The sequence below is a fragment of the Trypanosoma cruzi genome, genomic scaffold (genome assembly GCF_000209065.1).
Source record: "Trypanosoma cruzi strain CL Brener 1047053516721 genomic scaffold, whole genome shotgun sequence".
Taxonomy (NCBI): domain Eukaryota; phylum Euglenozoa; class Kinetoplastea; order Trypanosomatida; family Trypanosomatidae; genus Trypanosoma; species Trypanosoma cruzi.
In genome coordinates this window covers 123918-146634 of record NW_001849506.1, presented here as the reverse complement: position 1 = coordinate 146634, position 22717 = coordinate 123918, and the positions used below count along the sequence as shown (strand labels likewise).

The window sequence follows — 22717 nt, the reverse complement described above, 5'->3', positions numbered from 1 at the left end:
AAAAAAAAAATTTTTTTCTTTCCCGCCCGAAAAAAAGCCAAAAAAAAAAACCAAAAAAAAAAAAAAAAAAAACCATCAAAGACAAAGATGCCCCTGCCCAAATAAAAAAAAAAAAAAGAAAAAAGCGCGGGTGGTTTTTTTTTTTTTTCTTCTTTTGTGTGTGGGGGTGTGGGGGTGTGTATTTGCTGCAGGCGCTGCAGGGGTTGGCGCTGGATAATTGTGGCTGTAGATGCATTTTATTGCTTTTGTAATTGTCGTGAGAGATGGATACCACGCGTGTCTTTACTGGAGCGAAGGAGGAGGCGAGGAGTTAATAAAAAGTCGTGCCACTCTGTTGTTGCTTGGGCGACTTCTGTTTTTTTTTTTTTTTTGTTTGTTTGTTTTTTTTTTTTGGTCGTTGATTTCTAAATCTTTTTTTTTTTTTTTTTTTTTTTGGGTTGTTGTTGGTTTTTCTGCTTTTTGCTTCATGTTTGGTTTTCTTGTCTCCCATGTCTCTTCTAACGGGTTCTTTTTTTTTTTTTTTTTTCTCCTTTTTTTTCTTTTTTTGTCAGCTGCCAGTTTTTTCTCCCGCTGGAGAAGGTAGAGAAACCCTGAAATTTTGAATGTCTGTGGAGCGGTTGGCGTATCGGCAGATTCTCAAGCAGGTGGGGCGAGCGTCTTTGAAGTACAAGGAGCCGGGCCATGTCTGCTTCGCCGTATTTGGTGTCATGCTACGCATGGATGACTTTGCCGCCGCGGGGTACGGCAACACGTTGCAGCGGGTGGCTCGGTCAGTTTTTTCACGTCCAAGTATTGCTGGGCTTGCAAGCGACAAGTCGGCTGCACGTTTATCCGCCGCATTTGATGTCTTGCGACGACTGAACGATGCGACGGCGTCAAATGTAAAGGTGCGAGAGCGGGTGGAGGGGCAAACGGAGAACACGTCGCATTTTCGATCTCCAAAAGGGGCCGTGAAGGCGGAGAAGGCTCCTGAGATTCAGGGTAAAGTCACACCTGTAGAGAGCGACAAGAGTTTGCAAGGTGATGATGATAACAACAGTAATAATAATAATAGCAATACTGGTGTTGGGGAAGAGGATGATGTCATTACGATTGCCAATGGAACCATTTTCATTGAGGGCTCTGTGAGTCGAAAGGTGCGAAAAATATCGCGCCATGTGGTATTTTGCATGGTGTTGGACCGACTGCCCTTGTATCGGTTTTTAATTCCCCCTGAACCGTTATACACGAGAAATATGCGTACAAGCTTCAGGTTTCCTCTAATAGTGGATGCACTGCTTGTCATGGCTGCATCGTCAAACATACCAGGCAATGTACCAGTTGTTATTCAAAATGATGTAAGAACGGCAGACGAGTACCGTGCGATGTGTGATTCCATTTCTTCACGCACCGTGACAGTGACCGATCACGTTGAGGTTGAGCTTCGTGCAGAGTATGTTTGCTCTAGAATTCCTGACGAGGATGTTTCTGATGTTTCCGACGAGGCGGACGTTCATGAGTCAGCTTCCCGGGGGAGCTCCCACAATGGCAGCTCCAAGTCAAAAGAATACGTATTTCGTTACGTTGTGTTTATTCGAAATTATGGTTCTTCTAGAAATCCAAAGGGATGGCACGTTCAGCTACTTTCGCGACATTGGGTCGTTTTTGACGAAGACGTGGGTCAAGTGACGGAGGTGATTGGTCCTGGTGTGGCTGGTAATTTTCCCCTTTTAGCACCTGGAGAATCTCATACGTATGAGAGCGGTGTAAGTTTATGTGGGACCTCCGGCGTGTTGCGTGGGACTTTTCAAATGAATGCATACAACGAGGATGGTGAGTCTTGTTGCATTGATGTTTACATTGGTCCGACGCGTCTCAATGCGAAGGTCTCATGAACAAAAAAAGAAAAAAGAAAAAGAAAAAAAAAAGAGAAAAAAAAGAAGGAAAGAAGGAAAGGGAAGCGGCAAATGCATGCGGGACAATGAGAGAGGAGGGACGCTTGTGATCACGTCCCGTCTCTTGTCACGTTCGTCGTGTTGCCGAGGGGGAAAAGGAGAAGGGAAGGCCAAAAAAAAAAAAAAAAGAGAGAGAGAGCGTGTGTGTGAGAGAAAAGAAAGGGTAAGGGATGCATCGCCGGAGGCTGTTAGGTGCAGTGACACCGGCATCGGTTGCTCGGGATAATGATGATGATCCCGTTTTTTTTTTTTTTGTCGGGGAGGGGGTTGGGTGGGTTGGTCTTGGTGTTGTTGTCGTTGTTGTTTGGCTGCTCTTTGGCGAAGAAGGGGAAGGGGGTGAGGTGCGTTGGATGAAATCTCACACCTTGCAGGTAAGCACACCTACACACCCTGCTGTGCTTTTCTTCCCCCCTCATTTCTTCTTTATAACTTCACCATCCATGTGTTTGGTACATGTGTTTTTGCACTGCTTCTTTTTTTTTTTTTTTACTGAGTTTTTTTTTTTTTTTTTTTTTTTTGCTTCTCTGTCTGTGCCTGTGGTTATTTAAAATAAAAGGAAGAAAGGGAAGAAGAATATTACAGTTGTAGAGGGAGGCATCAATGTCTCAAATGGATCATTTCAAACATTCTTTGGTCGATCTTTATATGGAACTTGGCGATGTACCGTCTAGCGTGACTAATCTTTTACAGCGCTTTTTGAAAGATGATGGCGTTATTGTGGGCTGGGGATCTGGGGGTAAGGGTGAACTTGGCACCACCTACCGCTGCAACCTCATCACACCGTTAATGATTGGTGGTCGAGATAAGGCTATACGAATTGGTTGTGCCTCAACCACCTCTGTGTGGCTTGGGGCACGTGGGACGGTTCTCACGATGGGCAGCGGCCGATGGGGAGAACTTGGTGTACCGAATCCGAAAACCTGTCCTCTTGTCACCGCCACCGAGAATGGACTTCCCATTGCTATTGTACAGATTGAATTGCCCAATTTTGCACGAGAAGATATGCTCATAGATGTACAAGGTGGGTTTGCCTATATTGCCGCATTGTCGATAAAAGGAGAGTTATTTCTCTGGGGTGCAAATAACTACGCTCAATGCTCACCAATCATGGAAAATAAGTGTTGCCCCACAGCTCAACGCCGCAGTATTTTGGGCGAGAAAATTATTCAGGTAGCATGTTCAAACTTTACGGTTCTTGCACTCACTGCATCTGGTTCCGTTTACGGTTGGGGATACACTTTTCTTCTTGGCGATGAGGATGAAGTTCTTGAGCAGGCACCTGAAGATTCCGTGTTTACACTCAGATTTGGTTCAGTGGATCGGACGGTTGTTTCTGAACCTGTAAAAGTCAAAGCACTGGAAGATAAATCGATAAAACTCTTGAGAATGGGACCGTGGCATGCTGTGGCAGTCAGCAAGGATGGTCAAGTATATACATGGGGATTAGGGAGGAATGGGTCTCTCGGCCATGGAACTGAGAGTGATGTAAGGACGCCAACAAAAATTACAACACTGGACTCGGTAGTGACGGAGGCAGCATGTGGTAGCTTTCACACATGCTTTGTGAGTGCCGAAGGTTCAGTTTTTGCCTGTGGTGACAATCAAGGTGGACAATGCGGAGTTTTTGGAGAGATGAAGCTTACAACCTGTTATCCCATGTACGTCCCTTCTTATCATAAAGTGATATCGGCCACGTGTGGACGACACCATACTTTGCTTCTCTTGGAGACAGGGGATGTCATTGCTTATGGGACGGGATTGGGTTTAGGCATAGGTACTGGGTATAGCATGCGCATGGTTCGTGGCGTACACATTTTGGACAATTATACAACGTTATGGCTATCCGGCGGGTCTTGTCATAACTTTTCTCTTGCGATACCCAAAACATTATCTTTGGTTGTCCTTGGGATACCACATGGTGACGTTTCCCCGGCACTTAGGGTGATTGACTTGAAAGATGGGTTATTAACTGCTGGTTTGGGACAAGGCTTTTCCATCTTGGTGACTCGACGTGGTTCCTGCTACAGTATGGGTTTGGGCGGATGGGGTCAGCTTGGGGTTGATGTTCGAGGCGTGAAGGATTTTACTTCAGATCAAGTGCCTGTGGTGCGTAATGCCATGCGGCTTTCTTATTTTTTCCGAACGACTATTACACAAGTTAGCGCGGGCATTTGTTTTGCTGCCGCTATCAATGAAGGCCAACGTGTGTTTACGTGGGGAAGCAATACATATGGTCAGTGCGGACTTGGTGTGAACCCGAAAGAATATCGAATTATAAGTGAACCCCGAGAGATTACATGGTTGGCCGATAAGTTAATAATTCAAGTTGCATGTGGTTGCTTTTTTGGCATGGCATTAAGCATCACAGGAGAAGTGTATACATGGGGTGCTATTGAATGCTGTGGTAATGGGCTGCAGCCTCTTCCAACGGATGTTCCGGCGAATCTTATCATGAATTCATTGGGAAATGAGAGCCATGCCAGCGTTTTGTTACCAGTAAGGGTATCTGGTTTGTCCAGCATTGTATCTGTAGCTGCAGGAGCGTGGCATGCTGTGGCGTTAAATGCGATTGGAGAAGTATTTGTTTGGGGAATCGGTTCACGCGGTCGTTTGGGACTTGGGAACGTGGAGGACCGCTATGTTCCAGGTAAAATTGCCATTCGGGCTCCTTTTACCCATGTTGGTTGTGGACCGTTTTCGACCTTTGCCATTACCGATGATGGAAGGTTGTATGTCTGGGGTGCAAACGAGCGGAATCAGTTGTCTGCGGAGGGTAACTGTGTGACGGTTCCAACGCATGTGCTTGATGAAGTGAAGGAAGCTGTTATGGGAAGGCACTACACCCTTGTATTGACGCGTGGCGGTGAGTTTCGATTTTCCGGGGAAATGGAGGATGAGAATGGAAGATATGTGAGTCCATCCTTTTACGACACAGATGCCCTGCCTCCGCTTATATCAAAAGACATGGAGGAGCCCGGCTCTCGTGCTATACGAATTCTTGGAGGTGTGGATCATGCCATGGTGCTTTTTGAGAAGAACTTTATTTCTCCTGACGCGATCACAGGCCTGTACTATGCGTTGCGGGAGCAGCCAAAGCATATTATTACTAATTTATTTCAGTATTGATGACGCGTCGGAGTGCCATTGGAGAGAGAAATTGTACAAAAAGAGAAAGGGGAAAAATAGAGACCAAAGGCAAGAAAGAAAATGAGAAATGTAAAGGGAGTAGAGAAGATACAATGAGAAATGAGGATTCTTTTTTTTTTTTTTTTTTTTTCTCTTGCTTTGTATTTTTTGCTTTTATGTTATTTGTCTTTATTATTATTATTATTATTAATATTATTAATTATTATTGATTTTCTTGTTGTTATTTATATGATCATTATTATAATTTCCCACAGTGATGTTTTTGTTTTTGTTTTTGTTTTTTCCTGCATGTGAAATATTTAAGGCAAACGAATTTTTTGGGATGTGTATACCTATCCGTAAACATACAAAAGATTCAAAGAATTGACATATGTGTGTAGATTTGTGTATTACTGGGCTTCTGTACACATGTACGTAAAAGTGATTGTTTGTTTGTTTATATTATATTATATTATATGTGAATGAGAATTCGGTTCAAAGTTTATTATTTATTTATTTATTTGTCTGTCAGCTTCAATTAATTTTTAATGTTTATTGCATTGATGATTATTATTTATTTATTTATTTATTATTATTATTTTTTGCGTCTTTGCTCGCTTTCTCTCTATTCCCCCTCCCTTATGTATGTACGCATGTTAGATATATACGTATATATATGTATATATATATATATGTGGTGTGGGGAGTAAATAAATTTTAGGGAGCCTGAGACGCCATGGACACCACCGTAAAGATTACAAATAATAATAATAATAATAATAATAAAGAGGAATTGTGGCTTTCATATTTATTTATTTATTTAATTTTTCTGTTTGGAGTTCCAGTGGAGTTGAAACGCGATCATGTCGTGTATGTTTACACGCCTTTTTCTCCTTTCCCCTTCTGCATGCGTGTTTGTTTGAGTTCCGCATTGCTGGACTGCTCCAATGAATTTTTTTTTTGTTTATTTTATTTTTTTCTCTTTTTCTGTTTGCGGTGGAGTTTTGTGGTGTCTGCGCGGTGGGATCCGTCTTTTTTTCTTTTCTTTTCTTTTTTTGTGCGTGGGCCTGGCGCTGGACAGGGAAACGCGGCGGACGTCAAGGCGAAAACACAAACGAGCGTGGAGCGAAGATAATACGCAGGTCGGCTTGACTCTTTTTTTTTTTTTTTTTTTTTTGGCAGGAAGCATCTACCGTACGCCGGGGGGTGGGGCGGGGCGAGTAGGAAGAACACACACACACACATAAAAACAAAAACAAAAACAAAAACAACACACGAGGAAAGAAGGGAAGGGGGGATCCCAAAGACACACACACAAAAAGCAAGCAAGCGAGAGAAAGAGAAAAAAAGAACAGTAAAGAGCAACATCATAGGAAAGAAAAAGGAGAAGAAAAAAAAAAAAAAAAAAGTAGGAACCAAAAAAAAAGAAAAAAAAAAAGGAAAGAATTGTGCTCCTTCGCCTTCCCAGTGTCATCATTATCACCCCTTGTTTCAGTCGTCTTTCCGGTCAACAGAAGACAGACGGGGGCTGAGAAGGGGTGAGAGGAGGGGAGGACGCACCACTTAACGCTTATCTCGTTGACGAAGAGGGCAGGAAGTGGTTAGCTGGCTAGTAAGTCTTTTTTTTTTTTTTTTTTTTTTTTTTTTTTGGGGGGGGGAGGGAGGGGGTTGACCTATTTTTCCCTCATCCGTCCACCGTTGCCCACTGTAGTAGCAGCTGCAGGTAATATACGCATCTATACATCTCTTGGGTGATTGTTGCTGCCGTGTGTTGTGACACGCGAAGCGGAACGAGAGAGAGAGAATAAGTGAAGGAGGGAGGAAAAAGAACGATATAAATATATATAAATATTTATTTATTTATATTTATATATTTATTAACATAGTAATGGACGTCCTTGGCATGGAAATGCCGCAAGAGACAGCGGACCTGAGGCATATTTTACTGGAGCTGGAGGTAAAGATCAAGCAAACTGCTGGTGTGATGCGCCAGTTGAGCAATCTCTTTCCAGAGGAGGACGTTGGCACCACCACCACCACCACCACCAACAACAACAACAACAACAATGTCAATGGCGGTAGTGCCAAAGTGAACCCTACTGCCAAAGAATCCGTTGCAGAGGCTGTCGTGACGCCGCTAGAGGAGCTCCAGAAGTATGTGGATGCATGTGACACACTTATCCATGATCGTCTGGCACACTTGCGTCATCAGGTGGATGTTGCGGTGGAGGTTTCTAAGTCTTATCAAAAGACGTTTCCCGAACATAACGAGAGAGTTTGTGCGGCGGCAGCGGCGAATGCCCCTGGGAGTTCCCCGGGGGCGGAGAGTTATACACCGATTGGTGGTAACATTTGCTATGCGGATGTGCGACAGTATTTGTCACGCTTTATTCGTTGGGATCCACTGGAGCTTGATCGTGTTAGCAACGCGGCATCGATGGTGGCGGATGGGGCGCATCGTCGGGTCACATCCTCGAATGCTGGGGACGGCGACGGCAACGAGCGGCAGTCGTTGTTGTTCCTGAATTCACAGTTACCCTCCGCACGGATTGAGGGTACTGTGCTAAGCTCTGCACAGGAGTCAGCACCAAGACGAGGCCTAAACGCGGTGGTGAATGATCTGCTACTGCGACAGCTACAGTACGATGGCATCCCGCTGACGACTGCAATGGAGATGGAGCTCGGATGTTACGATGGAATGACTGCAGGATCGAATTTAAACTCCTCCGCTGAATTCACACCGTGTGATGTTATGATTTCACAAGAAATTCGTCGTGGTCTTTTGCAACCCCGTGCAGAGTCTGACGATGCGGGGGATTTAATCCAGATGGTGCAGAATGCATACCCGCACACGGTGCACTGGATATCAAGGATTGTGAGCCTCTGCAATATTCCTGCCACAGGTCATCATGGGACTTTGGGGGTTGGTGATGCAATGACAACGCGGTTGGAAGCTTTTGATAGCTCAGCGTCAATACGACAGCAGCCGGGGGATAGTAGGAGAAGCGAAGGGTTGGCCGATTCCACATTTCTTACGGAGTTGGGATTAGTGAGTGCTCCACACAGGGAGGAAGCACGGGTCGTAGAAAATGAAGAAGAGCTTTTAGCAGAACAAAATATGCAGCGGTCTCATAATAGGGGTGAAATTTGGTTGACAGCGCAAATCCCGCCCTCTTTTGCAGCGACATGGGGATCCAGGGCGGAGGTCGGGGTGGAAGGTGCTGCCGCATCATTGACTGGCGGGGCGATGCGCGACCAGCCTCATGAAGAAGAGGGCGAGCCGAGTGAAGAGGCGAATTCCCCTGATGCAGAGGTTTCATGGTCATATACGGAGGGAGAGGAGGGAGAGGAGGAAGAGGAAGAGGGGGAAGAGGAAGAACTGGAGTACGTCGAGGAACACGACGAGGGACAGGAAGAGGAAGAGGAAGAAGAGGAGGAGGCGGAGGAAATAGAGATAGACATGATCATGTATCCAGGGCCATCCACCGCCGCACATCGTCGTCATCGTCATCATCGTCATTTACAGGAGCAGCAGCAATTGCAGCAGCAGCAACAGCAACAGCAACAGCAACAGCAGCATCAACGGCAGCAAGAAGGGGGTCATAAAAATGGGAGAGAAAATGCGGCAAGTCCAAAGGGAGAAGGAAGCGTCAAGCTTGTGGTTTCTGCGACACAGCAGGCTAAAATTCTTCTATCGGATCTTGTTATCGTTTGTGCCCTGCAGCGTCTCTCTCAAATGCTTTCCGGAGGAAAAGATGCATCGATGAATTCAAAATTACAGCAGGCGGTTGACTTTGTCCTTACTCTTCGACGCCATCCGCTTGTGGAGTGGCGAATGATGTTTGAGCAGGAATTCCAGCATGCAAACGTAGACGACGGCAAGAAGAATGGAAAGTCACAAAAGGATCATTTTGGAGCACCACCACTGTTGCTTACGTTTCATCACGTTTTTGTTGCACTGGGCTACATGCCGCTTTCATTGAGCGAAAATCAACAAAGCAATAAACCTCATAATAATTCCCAAAGGAATAATAATGATGAAAAACCGAAGGATGGATATAACGCCCAGAAACGGTTTGCACAGGAGCAATTGCTCTCATGTGTTGCACCTTTTTTGCGTCTTTGGTGCGGATGCAAGGATAATGGCTTTGATGGTTTGGTTTCTTCAGACGTTTCTCAAGATGCGGGTAATGAGGAATGCAATCAAATGCACGCACCCGTTCTACCCATATGTACAGTGCCATATGTTTGGCGGGAATGTGTTTTATTTGAGCTTTTGGATCAGGCACATAAACTTCGTCAGTTGGAAGCACTTCTTGTGAAACATTCTGCGGCATCATCGCACTCTTCTTCTTCTTCTGCTACTTCTTCTGACGGCAGATCACACCCGGAAAATCTTTTATACCGTCTTGTCTATCCCTTGAGCACCTTTATGTTAAGCCGGCTGGACGACTATTGTGAAAAAGGACTTGTCGGTGGATTTGAAGAAGAGCAGCAACAAAATCACTTACAGCAGCCAAACACTTCGCTGCCCATGCCAACCAATCCGCCTCCTCTTCCTCCCCCACAACAGCAGCAGCAGCAACAGCAGTCGCATACCGCCCCTTCGGAAACCGCGCGACGGCATGGCCTGAATGCACTTAGGACACTTTTTCCCGCGTTTGCCAATTCCAGGAGTCGTGATCGGGTCTCCACCGACGAAGCATCTGGAGGCGGCAACGGCGCTGGAGTTGTTGGCAATAACAATAGTAATAACAATCATAATAGTAACAATAACAATAACAGTAATAACAATAACAATAACAGTAATAATAATAATAATAATAATAATAATAATAATGTTTTGTCCACACAGCGTCACCCGCCTCCTTTGCCACAAAGCCGGCGTCAACACGCCATCATACTGGAGCTTCCCCATGCCACTGCGGTTCTGTCAGAGCAGGATGAATTACGACGTCGTGCGACGCCGTCTTTACTGTTTCCTCAAAAAACAGCCTGTTTTCATTCGGCAAACCCCACTTTGTTCATGGACTCATTTCTCCACTGGCAACCCTTGTTTCAAAAGACCATGTGCTACTGCCCGGTGACACGCCGTCGCTGCCTCGATACACTTCTCTTTGGCGTCAATCCAGAGAGACCGCAAGAAGTGTTGTCGACATCAGGCAATCGCCCAGCTTTCAACCTTGCGCTTTTGCTCATGTGTGGACATGTTATTTCTAACCGGGCGGTAGTGTCGTTGCTGGAGCGACCGCAACGTCAGTCACGGGCGCAGGCGACGAGTGCTCGGTGCCCCTACTGTACGGCAGAGACTCCCTTGGATCAGTTGATGATGCTACACTGCATTTACTGAGGATAACCGCATAATATTTAGGAATTGGCTTCATTGCTACGGATGACGTTTTACTATTTTTTTTTTTTTTGCTTTTTGTTGGGTGCTTTTCATGTTTTCTCTCTCTATCTCTCTTTTTTTTTTTTTTTTTTGTTTTCTTTTCACTTTTTTGTCACAGTACAGTGTGTTTTAAAAATATTTCTTTTCCATCTGCGTTGAATCTCTTTTTTTTTTTTTTTTGCTTTTTTCTTTCGCTCTCTCTCTCTCTCTCTATCTGGTGTGTGTGTGTATGTTTTACATATAAATATGTATGAGCGGTTTTTTTTTTTTTTGTTGTTGTCGTTATTTCTCTTCTTGGAGGAAAAGAAAGCAATAAAAATAACAACAAAAACAACAACAAGAAGAAGAGAGGGACTCTGTGAAGGGGCGGAGCGTTGATGTTAACTTTTTTTTTTTTTTTTTACTGAGGAGGAGGGAAGAGGAGGGGTGTTTGTTCATCCTGCAGTTGTGGGGTCAAGAATTTTTTACACGCACACACACACGCACACACTTTCACCTTTTCCTCCACCCCGCCGTTTCCAAAAAAAAAAAAAAAGAAAAAAAAGAAGAAAAAAGAAAAAGAGAGACAAGAAACGAGTACACATGAGGGAGCGACAGCACGACGGATTTAAAGGGTGTTTTTTTCTTTTTCTTTTTTTTGTTATTTTTCATGGTGTTGTTCTTGCTGTATCTACGTGTATCTCTTTTTCCTCCGTCTGGGGCCCATGGATCCCTGGCTCGGCAAACTTTATTATTATTATTATTATTTGACTGCGCATGTTATATATATATATATATATTTCCACCTATCTCTATGCAAACAAGCAAAAAAAAAAAAAAAAAAAATTGCAGCAAGAACGAGGAGAAGGGGATGGGGGAGATTGGATGTTGATAAGGGAGGTGAGAAGATCTTGTGTATGTGTGCTTTAATATCCAGCCAGTTTTTTAACTTCTTCCTTTTTTTTTTTCTTTTTTTTGTGTTTTGCTGATTGGTGGCTTTTGTTCTCGGTGTGTACGTGCGGACGGAGTTTCCCTAGTTTTGGGATTGGTGTCAGTAGCGCGGTGGGACTGCTTTTCACATGTCAACAATGGATTCTTCCTTTGTGTCACATCGTCAGCGTGTCCTTGACAACCGTGTTGAGCGGTCGATGGAGGGATGGTCTGTCATTGCAAATATCACAGACTTCACGCACGCCGTTTGCCGTGTATCGGATGGCAGGGGCTCCGCCATTCTTGTCGCCCTTCCGTTTTTGGATTCCACCGCTCGCTGCGACGTGATTCAGGATGGACGGCAAAGTCCTCAAGTAAGGCGTGATGGCACCGGCGTGCTGCTCACAACGTCGTTTGTATTCCCCAGTCGAGAAGAAGCACAGGGGGCAACCGTGACGTTTCTCGAACAGCCGGTTGCAGGGACAAACGCACGCGAGGGGCGCCGTGTGGAACCGTTTCAAGCCCCAGTGAATGTGGAAAAGCTTTTTTTCTGTTCTACCCCTAGTGCCTCTGTTCTGCCGCGATCCAGGTGGGGTGTTGGAGGAGCATTCATGCCCGTGCCCAACAACACGCCTTTTTCTGGAAACTGTACCGCCACTGGTGGGTCTTTGCATGCCTCGAAATTCAGTTTCATCGGGGAGGAGGAGGAGGAGGAGAATGAGGAGGAGTTGGGCTACACTTTGACGTTTTGCGACATGAATCCAACGGAGGAGTGTTCAGCGCCTATAGGTATTGTCGTGCCGCCGCTTGTTCCACCTGGACACTCATTTATTTCTTCTTCCGAAGTGAGCGCAAGCGTCTCGTGCGTATCTTTACCTCAACAATTATTGCAGCATCGTCCTGCAGCTTCTTATTTGGAGCGGCAAGAGCCGCAGAACGCGACATTTTTCTCTTCTTCTTGCGGCACGGGAAGTCTTACTGGGCGCCACGCTACGCAGCGATGGGATTCATATCCAATTAAACCATTGCCCCTGCCATTATTGTTGTCTCGAATTGCCAAGGTACGTGCTGGTGATCGTCATTTGATGATTACACACATCAACGGTCGTGAACGGCATTATGTTGTTCAGACAGTGAAGCGGGTTGGAAATGATTCATGCGAATATGAATTTTTTGATCCCGCGAGCGAATTTAGCAGCGGGGGTCCCATTTTTGACATGCGAGGGGATTTTGTGGGGCTGCAGCACCAGAGTGGGGATCACAGTTATGGCATTCTTATCTCTTCCATTGTGCGTCACTTGTTCCAATCTTCATTGTTGGGCGTCTGCCGTCTGCCCATTGTTGACGTCAGTGTGGATGAGAAGAAATTTGATTTGGACGCCGTGGTGCCCGATGAAGTGTTTAATCAGCCTTTTCACATCAATCAACGCTATTGCGTGTTAAATGTGGGTGCGGGTGATCAATTGATTGAGTACGAGGATTTTCAACGGCTGCGTATGCGTAGTGATATCCTAGGGTCAACACAACCACCTTCTCTTGTGGCGCCTGCAAGTGATCATGTATGGAAGGAATTTTACCGTGATTTCCGTAGTCTCATTCTTATCCTTTTTGCCTTTTCCCATGCACCCAAAGTGACAAAACTGGCATTGGAGGAGATAACATCGCATGATCACCGCCAAAACTTACCAAATGTGGCATCTCTTGGGGGTATTGGTATTGTGCTGGAGATCATTGATGGGTACCCACAGAATGAAGAGATTGTATTGGCTGCCCTTACTGTCCTGGGTCGTGCCTCTTTGTATAAATCGAATCGGGAGGCAATTTTTCGCTGTGATGGGGTCCTGACGGTATTAGAGATTATGAATGAGTACTCCCATCATGCCTCGATTCAGCACTGGGGGAATTACTGTTTGTATAACGTCATGGCGTCTGACTCACCTGTGCGCACGGAGTCTATTGAACTTTTTGCATATAGTCAAGGTATTGCAGTGGCTGTCGAGGCGCTTCGCGTACATTCTGCTGAACGCTACGTATTACGTCATGCTAGTTTTGCTCTCAGCTGTGTGGTAAAGGAAGATGTTCAGTACATTTTTGGAATGATTCGTGGTGGACTCACCAACGTTATTGTGGATCGGATGAAGGACAATAGCGAAGATCCCTTTGTTTTTCTCGGCCTGGCAACCCTGCTACGTGAGCTGTTGTGTGGTCTCGGGAAGAAGAACTTGTTGGCCCCATTGACCATCCCAGCGGTAACAATTGCTTTGGATTCAGGCGTATGGTGCGACGGAATACATTTATTTGGATTGGATGCGCTTAACAATCGCAGCAGCGGCGAGGAGGTCGGGAATGTTCTGTTGGACATCCTGGTTAAGGAAGGAGTTTTCACCGTCCTTGGGAAGGTCATGGCGTGTGAATCCCTGAACAGGTATTCAAGCGATTCCATGACGTTGCTAGAGGCATGTGTCGGTTCTGTCTTGGTGCTTCTGTTTTGCCGCTTGACGGAACTTCAAGCCGAGTTCTCATCGATGAAGTTGAAACAAACATGTGAACAGATCCTGCGGAATTTCCCAACGGAAAAGGGGCTGCTGGAGATGACAACACGAATCATAGACATGCTTTCAGCCGTGTCGTGAGGAGTTTTCTTTTTTTCTTTTTTTTTTCCTTTTTGGCGTTTAAAAGATGTAGAGAAGTTTGGGTGTGGGCGGGCTTCAAAGTGGAGGGTCTCCTACGTTTTTTGCGGTTTTTTTTTTTCTTTCTTTCTTTCTTTTTGACTCAAAATGGATCGTGAGTTCACCCACTCTTTCAAGAGAGGGGGAATTGGATGGGTTTCCCTGCAATGCTCCATGTCCCTTCATCGCCGCCTGAAACATCATGCGACGGATGACCGCATTTTATTTTTATTTTTTTAACTTTGCTCTTTCCCGTGTTGTTGTCTACTCTCCTGTGTTTGTTGCTGCACTGCCCACAAGGAGAACCGTTTACTCAAAAACAACAAGAAGAAAAGGAAACAACCCACTAACCGACCAACCAACCAAACAAACAAACAAACAGGAAAAATAGAGAGAATTAGTGCCTTTTTGTTTTTGTTTTTTTGTTTTGTTTTTCTCTTTTCTTTTTATTTTTGTTTTACCTTTTTTTTTTTTTACTATCTCCCCTTTTTCTCTCTGTCTCCTCAGCCGTGTGCGCGTGCGTGTTCTGTCGGCTTCTCCGCACCCATCATTCTTGTGATTGCGCCTTCAACGAGCGGTCTCACGGCGCTGCACCGCGGTAGACTTTACTTAAATCTGCACATTCGCACATGTCTAATGGAAAAGAGGGGTTGTTCTTGCTTTTTTCACCGACGAATGGCAAAAATACGTGCCAGAGTGCGGAAGCCGCACCAGGTCGGGTGAATGAGTCGGCATCATGCAGCTCCGATGAGTTATCCGTACGTGTGCGGTACCGTCGAAAAGAGGCTATACTGACATACGACAGAACGAGGGAACATGTTTCCCTGCAGCGATTGGACGTTATGGGGCAGGTGGCCAACGTCGTTAACATTCCCATGTGGAATGTTGTGAACATTGAAACATCAGAAGAACGGGGCTTGCGTCAGTCACGGCACAGCACAATGGGTACGGCAGGTGGGACTTTGACGAAGAGAAAAAGAAGGCGCCTCTTTTTGAACCTTTTCAAGGATGTACCGCGGCATCCGGAGAAAGGTTCTCAGAATCTCGGAATCATGTCCATTTCATCATCCACGCAGATGAGCAGCCATTATTGCTCTGCCAGCGGATTCACCCCAACATTGTTGAGGCGTTCTTCGTTTGGCCACATCCATTCCTCGGATTGTCCGGGATGTTTATATTATCTTCACTATGTCAAGCAATCGGGTTCATCGCTGCAGGTCTCCACATTGGAATTCTCACCTCTATCGGATTGTGAGAGCCAAGGAAAAATGAAGTTCCTTGTGCAGAGTATTTTACGAAGCGTGTACCCTAGTGGGACGAGGAAACTCATCTTGTTTGTTAGTCCTAAGTCCGGTTCTGGTAAGGCTGTCAGCATTACGGAGGAAAAAGTTTTTCCGGTCTTGTATTTTACCCGCCATGAGGTGAGTGTGATCGTCACCACTCGCGTCTTTCATTGTGAAGATTACATTGCGGACGTTGTGAACGATATCAATAGTGAGCATGTCATTGTTTGTGTTGGGGGAGATGGGATGATTCATGAGGCTGTGAACGGCTTGTTCCGGCGGAAACAAGCCCTGTTAATGAGGGAATCTGCGGGCATGAAACAAAAAGAAGGGACTTTACATTGGGAGGAGGAGGAGGAGGCACACCAAAAGGAGGAAGAATATGAGAAGAAGGAGGGGGATAGAAATGAAAATAACGGTTTTTTTGTAAGGGATAAATACGGGAGTATTGAAGGAAAAGAAACGGTGGAAAAGGCAGAAATTGCAGATTTGGAAGGGGCTCAGCATGTGGGGAGCAATTCATCAAAGCCATTTGCACGTCAATTTGGCGTAGAAATTGTTTCGCATTCCCACTCCCATTCAGAAATTCAACCGTTTTCAATGCCGTTGATTGCCACTATTCCCGCTGGCAGTGGGTGTGGGATGGCAAAGACGCTTGATATTTCCTCTGTAAAGGAAAGTGTGCTTGCCCTTGTGCACCTCCGAACATGTATGAAGGACTTAATGAGCATGCAATACATACGGAACAGTGAAAAGGAAAAGGCTGTGGCATCTTTTCCGCACTTAATTGTTAATTCCGCCGGTGATAAGGGGAGAGCAGATGACTCAAAGGGGGGAAAGAAGGAAAGGGTCATGGCAGAACGTATTGCTTTTATGACTGTGACATTTGGTCTTTTAAATGCCATTGATCGTGGCTCGGAGAAGCTGCGATGGATGGGGAACGCTCGCTTCACTGCATATGGAGCATATGTATTTCTGAGAGGGGTGCGCTCCTATTCTGCACGTATGCGGTATTTGCCGTGGCGTGGACGGGAGGGACAACAATTGGCGAAATTTGAGAAGGAAAGTTTTATTCCGGGCGAACCGGAACTTCCTCGTTGCACGTGGACAAACGCCTGCAGTCATTGCCAGGCCAACATGAATTCCACCAGGAGTTTTACTGCTTCTTTAGGAGTGGATGGGTGCGCTATTGCTTCTCGAGGCACGGCGGGTGCAGAACCCCTTTCCATTTCAGAATGCGGGTCTGCGGATTTTGATGACGACAGCCTTCCGTGGGTTAAGCTTGATGGAAACCACTACGCTATATTTTTAAGCAACATACGCGATGCCACGAAGGATATTATGATGGCGCCTCTGGCACACATGAGTGACGGCGCCATTGACATTGTATTTTCCAGGGAAAAGGGTGGTAAAAAGAGTCGATCCGATTTCTTAAAGTTTTTTACCACCATGGAAACCGGAAACCACGTCAAACTGCCGTTTGTGAGTTATATAAAGGCGCGAGCGGTGGAATTGGAGGCAGTTGAGGGGTTTATTATGTCTGATGGGGAGATGATGCCCTTCACAAAGGTGCGTATCACTCCACTACGCCGTGCTATTGAGTTTGTGCGAGGTCGTTAGAGTTTTTTTTGTTTGTTTATTTGTTTGTTTGTTTGAATTTTTTTATTTTTTTTTTCCCTTTTCTGCTATTTTTCTTGGTACGTTTACATGTTGTCAGTGGCGTGGTGGGTGTGTTGCTTCTTCTGTACGGGCTTTGCTTCTGTTGTTATTTATATGTGCCTGAAGGGTTTCCGTCTGATGTCCAGCGGACATCCATGTGCGTTGCCCCCTCCACCATGCGTTTATTTACATGAAGACAAGGAATGATGAGTTAAGGAAGAAACCCCTTTTTCCATGGTGTCTTTTTGTTTACAAGCTACATCATCATCATCACCAACAACCACAACCACAACAGGGGGAGAGAGAGAGAGAGAGGAATTGTGAAAAAAAATATATATATATATATTTGAGAGGAAAGTTGGCGACTTGAATGAGGGAATATCTTTTGATAAAATGAACTTATTCCTGTAAGAAAAAAAAACGAATTTTTTTTTCTTTTTTTTTTCCCTTATCTTTATGAATCCCTTGAAAAAACAAGATTTAAACCATCAAGAAACCTGTAACGGCAAGACGATTATTATTATTATTATTATTATTATTATTATTATTATTATTATTATTATTATTATCGTCATTGTTGTGGTCATCTCGCCTAAACCCTTCTTGATTTCCTTTTTTTTTTTTTTTTTGCGTGTGCGTGTGTGTGTGTATGTTTGTTTGTGTTGCAGTAGGGTCTTATGGCCGGAGAAGCCCAAATTATGTGACTTTTTAAATTGTATACATATATACATCTCCAATCCGAAATGGACCGCAGCATGTCACAATAGTGGCCAACACTTTATAAATATGTGTATGTATGTATGTATGTATGTATGTAGATACGTATGTATTTACTTACTTGGAGCAAACATGGAAGATGTGACGAACCCAGTACCTCTTCATTACCTTCTATTCTCCCATCCCACTTCGTATATACATATATATATATATAAGTTTAGGATTTGTCCAGCGGCTCAGGTGAATTAGTTTGAGAAGAAGGTCATTTTTTTTCTTTCTCTTATTTGATATATATATATATATATATATATATATATATATATGTGTAGTGGATATGCTTGAGTTTTTTACGCTTTGGGTTTTGCTTCTGCTTTATTTTGAGATCGAGGGAAAATACCTTTTTTTTTTTTTCTCTCTCTTTTTAAATTGTTTATGTGCTTTTTAAATACATAAATATTTCCCCTGTTAGGCGGCGTGGCATGACCTTTTTTTTTTTTTTTTTTATTCCTCCCGCCACTGCGGCGGAGTGTTTGGAAGGTGGGGACTTCAGACAAATTTGGAGTGAAAATGAAACAGTTTTTCTACCTGCCTGCTTGCATATTTATATATGTGTCCGTGTGTCTGCGTGTTTTTTTTTTTTTTCTTTTCCACACTTTTGCTGGGGGAAAGGAAGGGCGCCTACGAAAACGAGAGGGAAGGGAAAATAAAATAAAATGCGGTTTTGTGGGAGTATTCGTGGAATGGGGATTGCCGCGTTTGCCGGCCGCAGACGACGATCCATAGTTTGTTGTCACCGGATGCACGCCACGGAGGGAAAGAACGCATTGTCCTCACTGCACCTCGCAGAGGAAAAGGCACAACTTTTCTCGCGGCTTTCAGAGGCGTTATTTGCGGATGAGGCAGCCGCTCTTTCGCTGCGCCTCCCCGACACCGGCGAGTGTGAGGTGAGCGGTGCGGTTAATGAGGCTGAGGCGCTGGAGGCACCGCCCTCGGCCGAGCACTGCATGGAGGTTGCTCTTTCGCCCCCGCCGCAGTTGTCCTCCTCAAAAGGGAATGAGGGACATGATGAAGAAGGACCACGAACGGACGCGGCGATGTGCGACAGTCTGTCACCGACTGCATCTTTTTCTTGCGCCATGGATGAGCTTTCCATGTGTCTTCACGGGAGTGAGTTTTCGACAGCCTTGGCAACGGCGGTGCTTGCTTTTATGTCAAGTGACACTTCCGTCATGAACCGCGCGGCCTCTGAGCTGATACTTGCTGGGAGCGATGTAAAGGCTCTTTTTCCTGATGGCACGCTTCGTGGCGTTCGAATGGAACATAAATGCATGAGTCAATGCGACTTTTCTACAATGTCGTTTCTCTCTGTAGTTGCCACGGATGTGGATTTCTCCCGCAGTCTTTTCTATGGTGTCATCTTTCACGATTGCATGTTTGTTCGCTGCTGCTTTGACGGCTGTGTCTTGAAGGAAATATGTTGCTCAGGAAATGTGCGTTTTGAGCAGTGTTCCTTCCGGTTTGCGAGTATCGGATTGCGTCTGTCACGTGGAGAAAAAAAGGCTTCTGTGAAGGTGTTGTTTGATCGTGGCGATTTTGATTTGGCAGACTTTGACGGCAGTGATCGGCTCCCTGCGAAGTGCTTCACAAACTGTTACAACACCGACCTTGCCGCGAAATTCCCCCTTAAAGCGTATGGAGTGATGTCTTGAGAATGGAGGTGGGGTGAGATACCTGTTCTACACGGACACACACGCACTTTCTCCATCTTTCTTTCTGTGTCTGCGTAAGAGAGTCAGAGAATAAGAGGGGAGGGATTGTTTGAGGAGAAGTTAGTTTGAATTCTCCTTATTTATTTATTTATTTGTGAAAATGCAGTTGATGTTGCGTTTGTTTGTTTCTTTCTGTGCGAGTGAGCATTTGTGTGTTTGTGGTGTATTGTCGGTTGTCTTCTCTCTGTCCTGATTTTTTAAAAGGTACGTACTGATATCTCACTTTCTGGGGGGTGAATAAGGAAGGAAGGGAAGAGAGAGAGAAAGAGAGGGAGAGAGAGAGAAAGAGGCATCAGGGATACGGGGGGGGCGACTTTGCTGTGGAGGTCTACATTTGCAAGGAGACGAAAAACAACACGAAGGGGAGGGGAGGGGAGGGGAGGGGCGTAGGACGGGGTGTGAATAGGTGGCATACACGTTTTTTTTTTTTTTTTTTGGGTATTACATCAAAAGGTATTGGATCCGTCGTATTCGTACAGGCTTACAGAAGGGACGGGAGGATGGCGAAAACCAGTCGGCATCGGATAGTTATATTTCCTTTCTGGGTCTTCAACACGGCTCTGATGTTTATGTTGATGGTGGGGCTGCTTGTAGCAATGGCTTTGGTACCAGAGAGTATCTCTGGAGTAAGACATGCTAACTTATACGTGATTGGCGCAATAATGGCAGCTGAAGTGGCCGCTTTTGTTTGTTTTCAGCATTTTATGTTTTTTTCACGTGTGAAGGAATTGTCGAGAATTCTCATGGAGGATCCAGTCATTACGGTAGGTGATTTATTGTTTATGGAGCATATTCGGTCTATTCCTGCGATGGGCGTCGAGGAGGTTGTTTCCCTGAAGATTGCCATTGAGCAAATGTTCTTTGCGTTATCCAGTCTTTGGCGTGATCAAGGATTATTGTCGCTTTTGAAAAGTAATGGCAACTCTGCGGCTGCAGGGGGAGACAGGAATGCGATCATGTCTCTTGCGACCTGCACCGCTGCCATCAAAGCTGCCGCCGCAGAAGGCGGTTCCTACGACGAGTACGTGGAGCCGAATCTCAGTAGTTTTTCAGTGGAGGATTATCTTCTTAGCCGACAGTATCACTACAAACAGAGGCTGCGGCCCACAAGACAGTCACCGTGTGATGTAGTCGTGCGGGCTTCGCCTTTAAAGCGAGGTCTATTCCACAATTTTTCCCGTCGTGATAGCACGGTGGCATCTCCAACTATCGAGGCGGATTTCTGCACGGTCTGTTCATCATTGGGGGATGGGGTGGAGGCCATAGCGATTGAACAAAGTTCTTCAACGCGGCATTTAAGCTACCAGAGTTCCCTTCCCGAGCCATTGTCAATTAGTGAGGAGGAAAACATGCGGCCAAAGGATGAGGACAACATGCACACTTATTGCGGTGCTTCCAATCGACAGGTTGTACCGGCACTTTCCGCTGAAGATCGTGCCCTTTGCGATCCCCTGGATGACAACAGCAACAACTCGTTTGAGGTGTTGACAAGGTATTTGCATCTTGAGGGGGCTATTATTTTCCAAGTTTTGAAAACCATCAGGGTTGGGCGTTCGCTCAGTTCTGTCACATTGCCGGTGCATATCCTTGAGAGTCGCTCACTTTTAGAAATGATTTCCGACATGTTTCTTGCGTGGGATATTTTAATGCCACTGGCGTTAGGGGAGGTACATCATCCCGTGGACCGTATGCGGATACTGCTGCGGTGGTTTTTCTCCGCTTATAATTGGCGACCAAAAGGGGCGGCAAAGAAACCGTATAATCCAATCCTTGGTGAGGTGTTTCGCTGCAAGTGCCCTGCACCACTGCCAGTGAGTTCACCAGCGTCGTTATTATCATTTCCGTCTCCACGAGAGCGCTTCTCACAGGCGCACGACACCTCTCCAGAGATGAATCCTAAACGTAGTATCGACTGTATGCATTTCCTCGCGGAGCAGGTCTGTCATCGACCTCCTGTAAGTGCTTTTTACGCCGAATTGCCCGACTTGATTGTTGCCGAAGGCGTCTTTGTCCCTCATAGCAAACTCGTTTCTTTGAACTGTGTAGCAAGCCTCAGCTCTTCCTCTGTACTGGTGCGATTTCCAAAGACGGGGTGGTCTTTCCGCTTCTCACTGCCCCACGCGTATGCCTCTGGCGTCGTTGCGGGCACCCCACGGCTTGAGCTTGGTGGTGTTGTTCGCCTGGAGGACTGCCAATCCCTCGCGCATGTCACGGTGGATTTCCGTCGAAAAGGTTTTTTTAGTGGAAAACATGACGAAGTTGTTGCGAAGATCAGCACAGAAGACGGTAAAGAAATTGCAGAAGAGTACGTGGGACTTTGGAATGGTCCCATTTACTCCCGAGGCACAGGAAAGGGAGTCGATGTGGGTAAAAAACGGCAAAATCATCACCTACGGCCACAAGAGGGAGATGGGAAAGAGTTGTTGTTTGATGCAGAGATATTTCAACAGCAGCGTGGCATGCCTTGTTGCCGACCGTATGCGTATCCACTGCATGCCGGCAACGATGATCATCCGTACCCAAAGCAGAGTCGTGCGGTGTGGAAAGACTTAACGGCAGCTATTCGTCAAGGAGACGTGGAGGCGGCATCCAATGCCAAGAAAATTGTTGAGGAGGCTCAGCGTGCAGAACGACGTCAATTAGAAGCAGAGGGTCGGGTTTATACCCCAAAGTTTTTTGAGTTTATTGGTGCAGGAAAGCTTTCAGATGTAAATGAGGAGACGTTATCGAGACAAGAGAATTGGCGTTTCACTGCACGGGATATGTTGCTGAATTGACGTAAGTGTGAAGCAGAGCAGTTTTATTATTATTATTTCTTGGGTGTATTGTCTCTGCAGGTGTTAGAGTGACATTGAATTGGTGTTTTTGTTGCTGTTGCCGGCATTTATTTTATCCGATTTCTGTTCTTTTTTTTTTTTTTTTTTGTTGTTGTTGATTTTAAAATAGTTGAATCTGGAGGCATGTATGTTGAGGCTTTTTCTGTTGCTTTGATTTTTTTTTTTTTTTTCTTTCTTGGAGGATTTTTGTTTATGTGCGCAAGCATGTGTGCATGTCTTCTTCTTTTTATCTCTTTCTCTCTCTCTTTCTCTCTCTCTTTCTCTGTGTGTGTGTGTGTGTGTGTGACATGTTGAATGCATGCTTTCCTCGGTGTGTGGACTGTTAAGTAGTGCGACCCCGACAGGGATGTTTGTTTTTCCCCCATTTCCATGTTGTGTCCTTTTTTTCCCTGTGCGAGGATGCGGGGGGTATACGAGATCTCAGT

The 22717-nt window shown here is 45.4% G+C and overlaps 7 protein-coding genes across 7 annotated transcripts, besides 53 other annotated features; all 7 read left to right on the top strand.

Annotated features, from left to right (window-relative positions):
* Positions 1–22717: a sequence feature (heterozygous, Esmeraldo-like haplotype).
* Positions 30–72: a microsatellite.
* Positions 356–434: a microsatellite.
* Positions 506–546: a microsatellite.
* Tc00.1047053508211.70 (hypothetical protein, conserved) lies at positions 603–1874 on the top strand (the record flags this gene model as incomplete). The annotated part of the gene is made up of 1 exon (XM_805581.1): positions 603–1874. One exon carries the CDS (start codon positions 603–605, stop codon positions 1872–1874), a length of 1272 nt encoding a protein of 423 aa, XP_810674.1.
* Positions 1022–1059: a microsatellite.
* Positions 1877–1934: a sequence feature (T-rich).
* Positions 2405–2452: a microsatellite.
* On the top strand, positions 2535–5060 carry Tc00.1047053508211.60 (hypothetical protein, conserved; the record flags this gene model as incomplete). Its single annotated transcript, XM_805580.1, has 1 exon — positions 2535–5060. One exon carries the CDS (start codon positions 2535–2537, stop codon positions 5058–5060), a length of 2526 nt encoding a protein of 841 aa, XP_810673.1.
* Positions 5188–5230: a sequence feature (A-rich).
* Positions 5250–5327: a microsatellite.
* Positions 5339–5363: a microsatellite.
* Positions 5518–5538: a microsatellite.
* Positions 5562–5583: a sequence feature (AT_rich).
* Positions 5631–5651: a microsatellite.
* Positions 5721–5754: a microsatellite.
* Positions 5821–5846: a microsatellite.
* Positions 5865–5889: a sequence feature (AT_rich).
* Positions 6013–6053: a sequence feature (A-rich).
* Positions 6093–6117: a microsatellite.
* Positions 6216–6237: a microsatellite.
* Positions 6306–6331: a microsatellite.
* Positions 6435–6506: a sequence feature (T-rich).
* Positions 6680–6709: a microsatellite.
* Positions 6893–6938: a microsatellite.
* On the top strand, positions 6949–10410 carry Tc00.1047053508211.50 (hypothetical protein, conserved; the record flags this gene model as incomplete). Its single annotated transcript, XM_805579.1, has 1 exon — positions 6949–10410. One exon carries the CDS (start codon positions 6949–6951, stop codon positions 10408–10410), a length of 3462 nt encoding a protein of 1153 aa, XP_810672.1.
* Positions 7086–7108: a microsatellite.
* Positions 8391–8507: a sequence feature (CT-rich).
* Positions 8584–8651: a microsatellite.
* Positions 9799–9900: a microsatellite.
* Positions 10467–10560: a sequence feature (A-rich).
* Positions 10610–10665: a sequence feature (GA-rich).
* Positions 10751–10797: a sequence feature (T-rich).
* Positions 10970–11009: a microsatellite.
* Positions 11177–11196: a microsatellite.
* Positions 11209–11230: a sequence feature (AT_rich).
* Positions 11255–11274: a microsatellite.
* Positions 11370–11412: a sequence feature (A-rich).
* Tc00.1047053508211.40 (hypothetical protein, conserved) lies at positions 11508–13991 on the top strand (the record flags this gene model as incomplete). The annotated part of the gene is made up of 1 exon (XM_805578.1): positions 11508–13991. One exon carries the CDS (start codon positions 11508–11510, stop codon positions 13989–13991), a length of 2484 nt encoding a protein of 827 aa, XP_810671.1.
* Positions 12056–12086: a microsatellite.
* Positions 13996–14025: a microsatellite.
* Positions 14099–14125: a microsatellite.
* Positions 14247–14267: a sequence feature (AT_rich).
* Positions 14345–14408: a microsatellite.
* Positions 14433–14502: a sequence feature (A-rich).
* Tc00.1047053508211.30 (hypothetical protein, conserved) lies at positions 14657–16930 on the top strand (the record flags this gene model as incomplete). Its single annotated transcript, XM_805577.1, has 1 exon — positions 14657–16930. One exon carries the CDS (start codon positions 14657–14659, stop codon positions 16928–16930), a length of 2274 nt encoding a protein of 757 aa, XP_810670.1.
* Positions 15655–15711: a sequence feature (CT-rich).
* Positions 16934–16965: a microsatellite.
* Positions 17293–17317: a sequence feature (AT_rich).
* Positions 17483–17548: a microsatellite.
* Positions 17598–17632: a microsatellite.
* Positions 17754–17799: a microsatellite.
* Positions 17974–18014: a microsatellite.
* Positions 18172–18192: a sequence feature (AT_rich).
* On the top strand, positions 18400–19395 carry Tc00.1047053508211.19 (hypothetical protein, conserved; the record flags this gene model as incomplete). Its single annotated transcript, XM_805582.1, has 1 exon — positions 18400–19395. The coding sequence occupies one exon, from the start codon at positions 18400–18402 to the stop codon at positions 19393–19395; it is 996 nt and encodes a 331-aa protein (XP_810675.1).
* Positions 19709–19744: a microsatellite.
* Positions 19816–19840: a microsatellite.
* Positions 19956–22232, top strand: Tc00.1047053508211.10 (oxysterol-binding protein, putative; the record flags this gene model as incomplete). Its single annotated transcript, XM_805576.1, has 1 exon — positions 19956–22232. One exon carries the CDS (start codon positions 19956–19958, stop codon positions 22230–22232), a length of 2277 nt encoding a protein of 758 aa, XP_810669.1.
* Positions 22522–22555: a microsatellite.
* Positions 22556–22577: a microsatellite.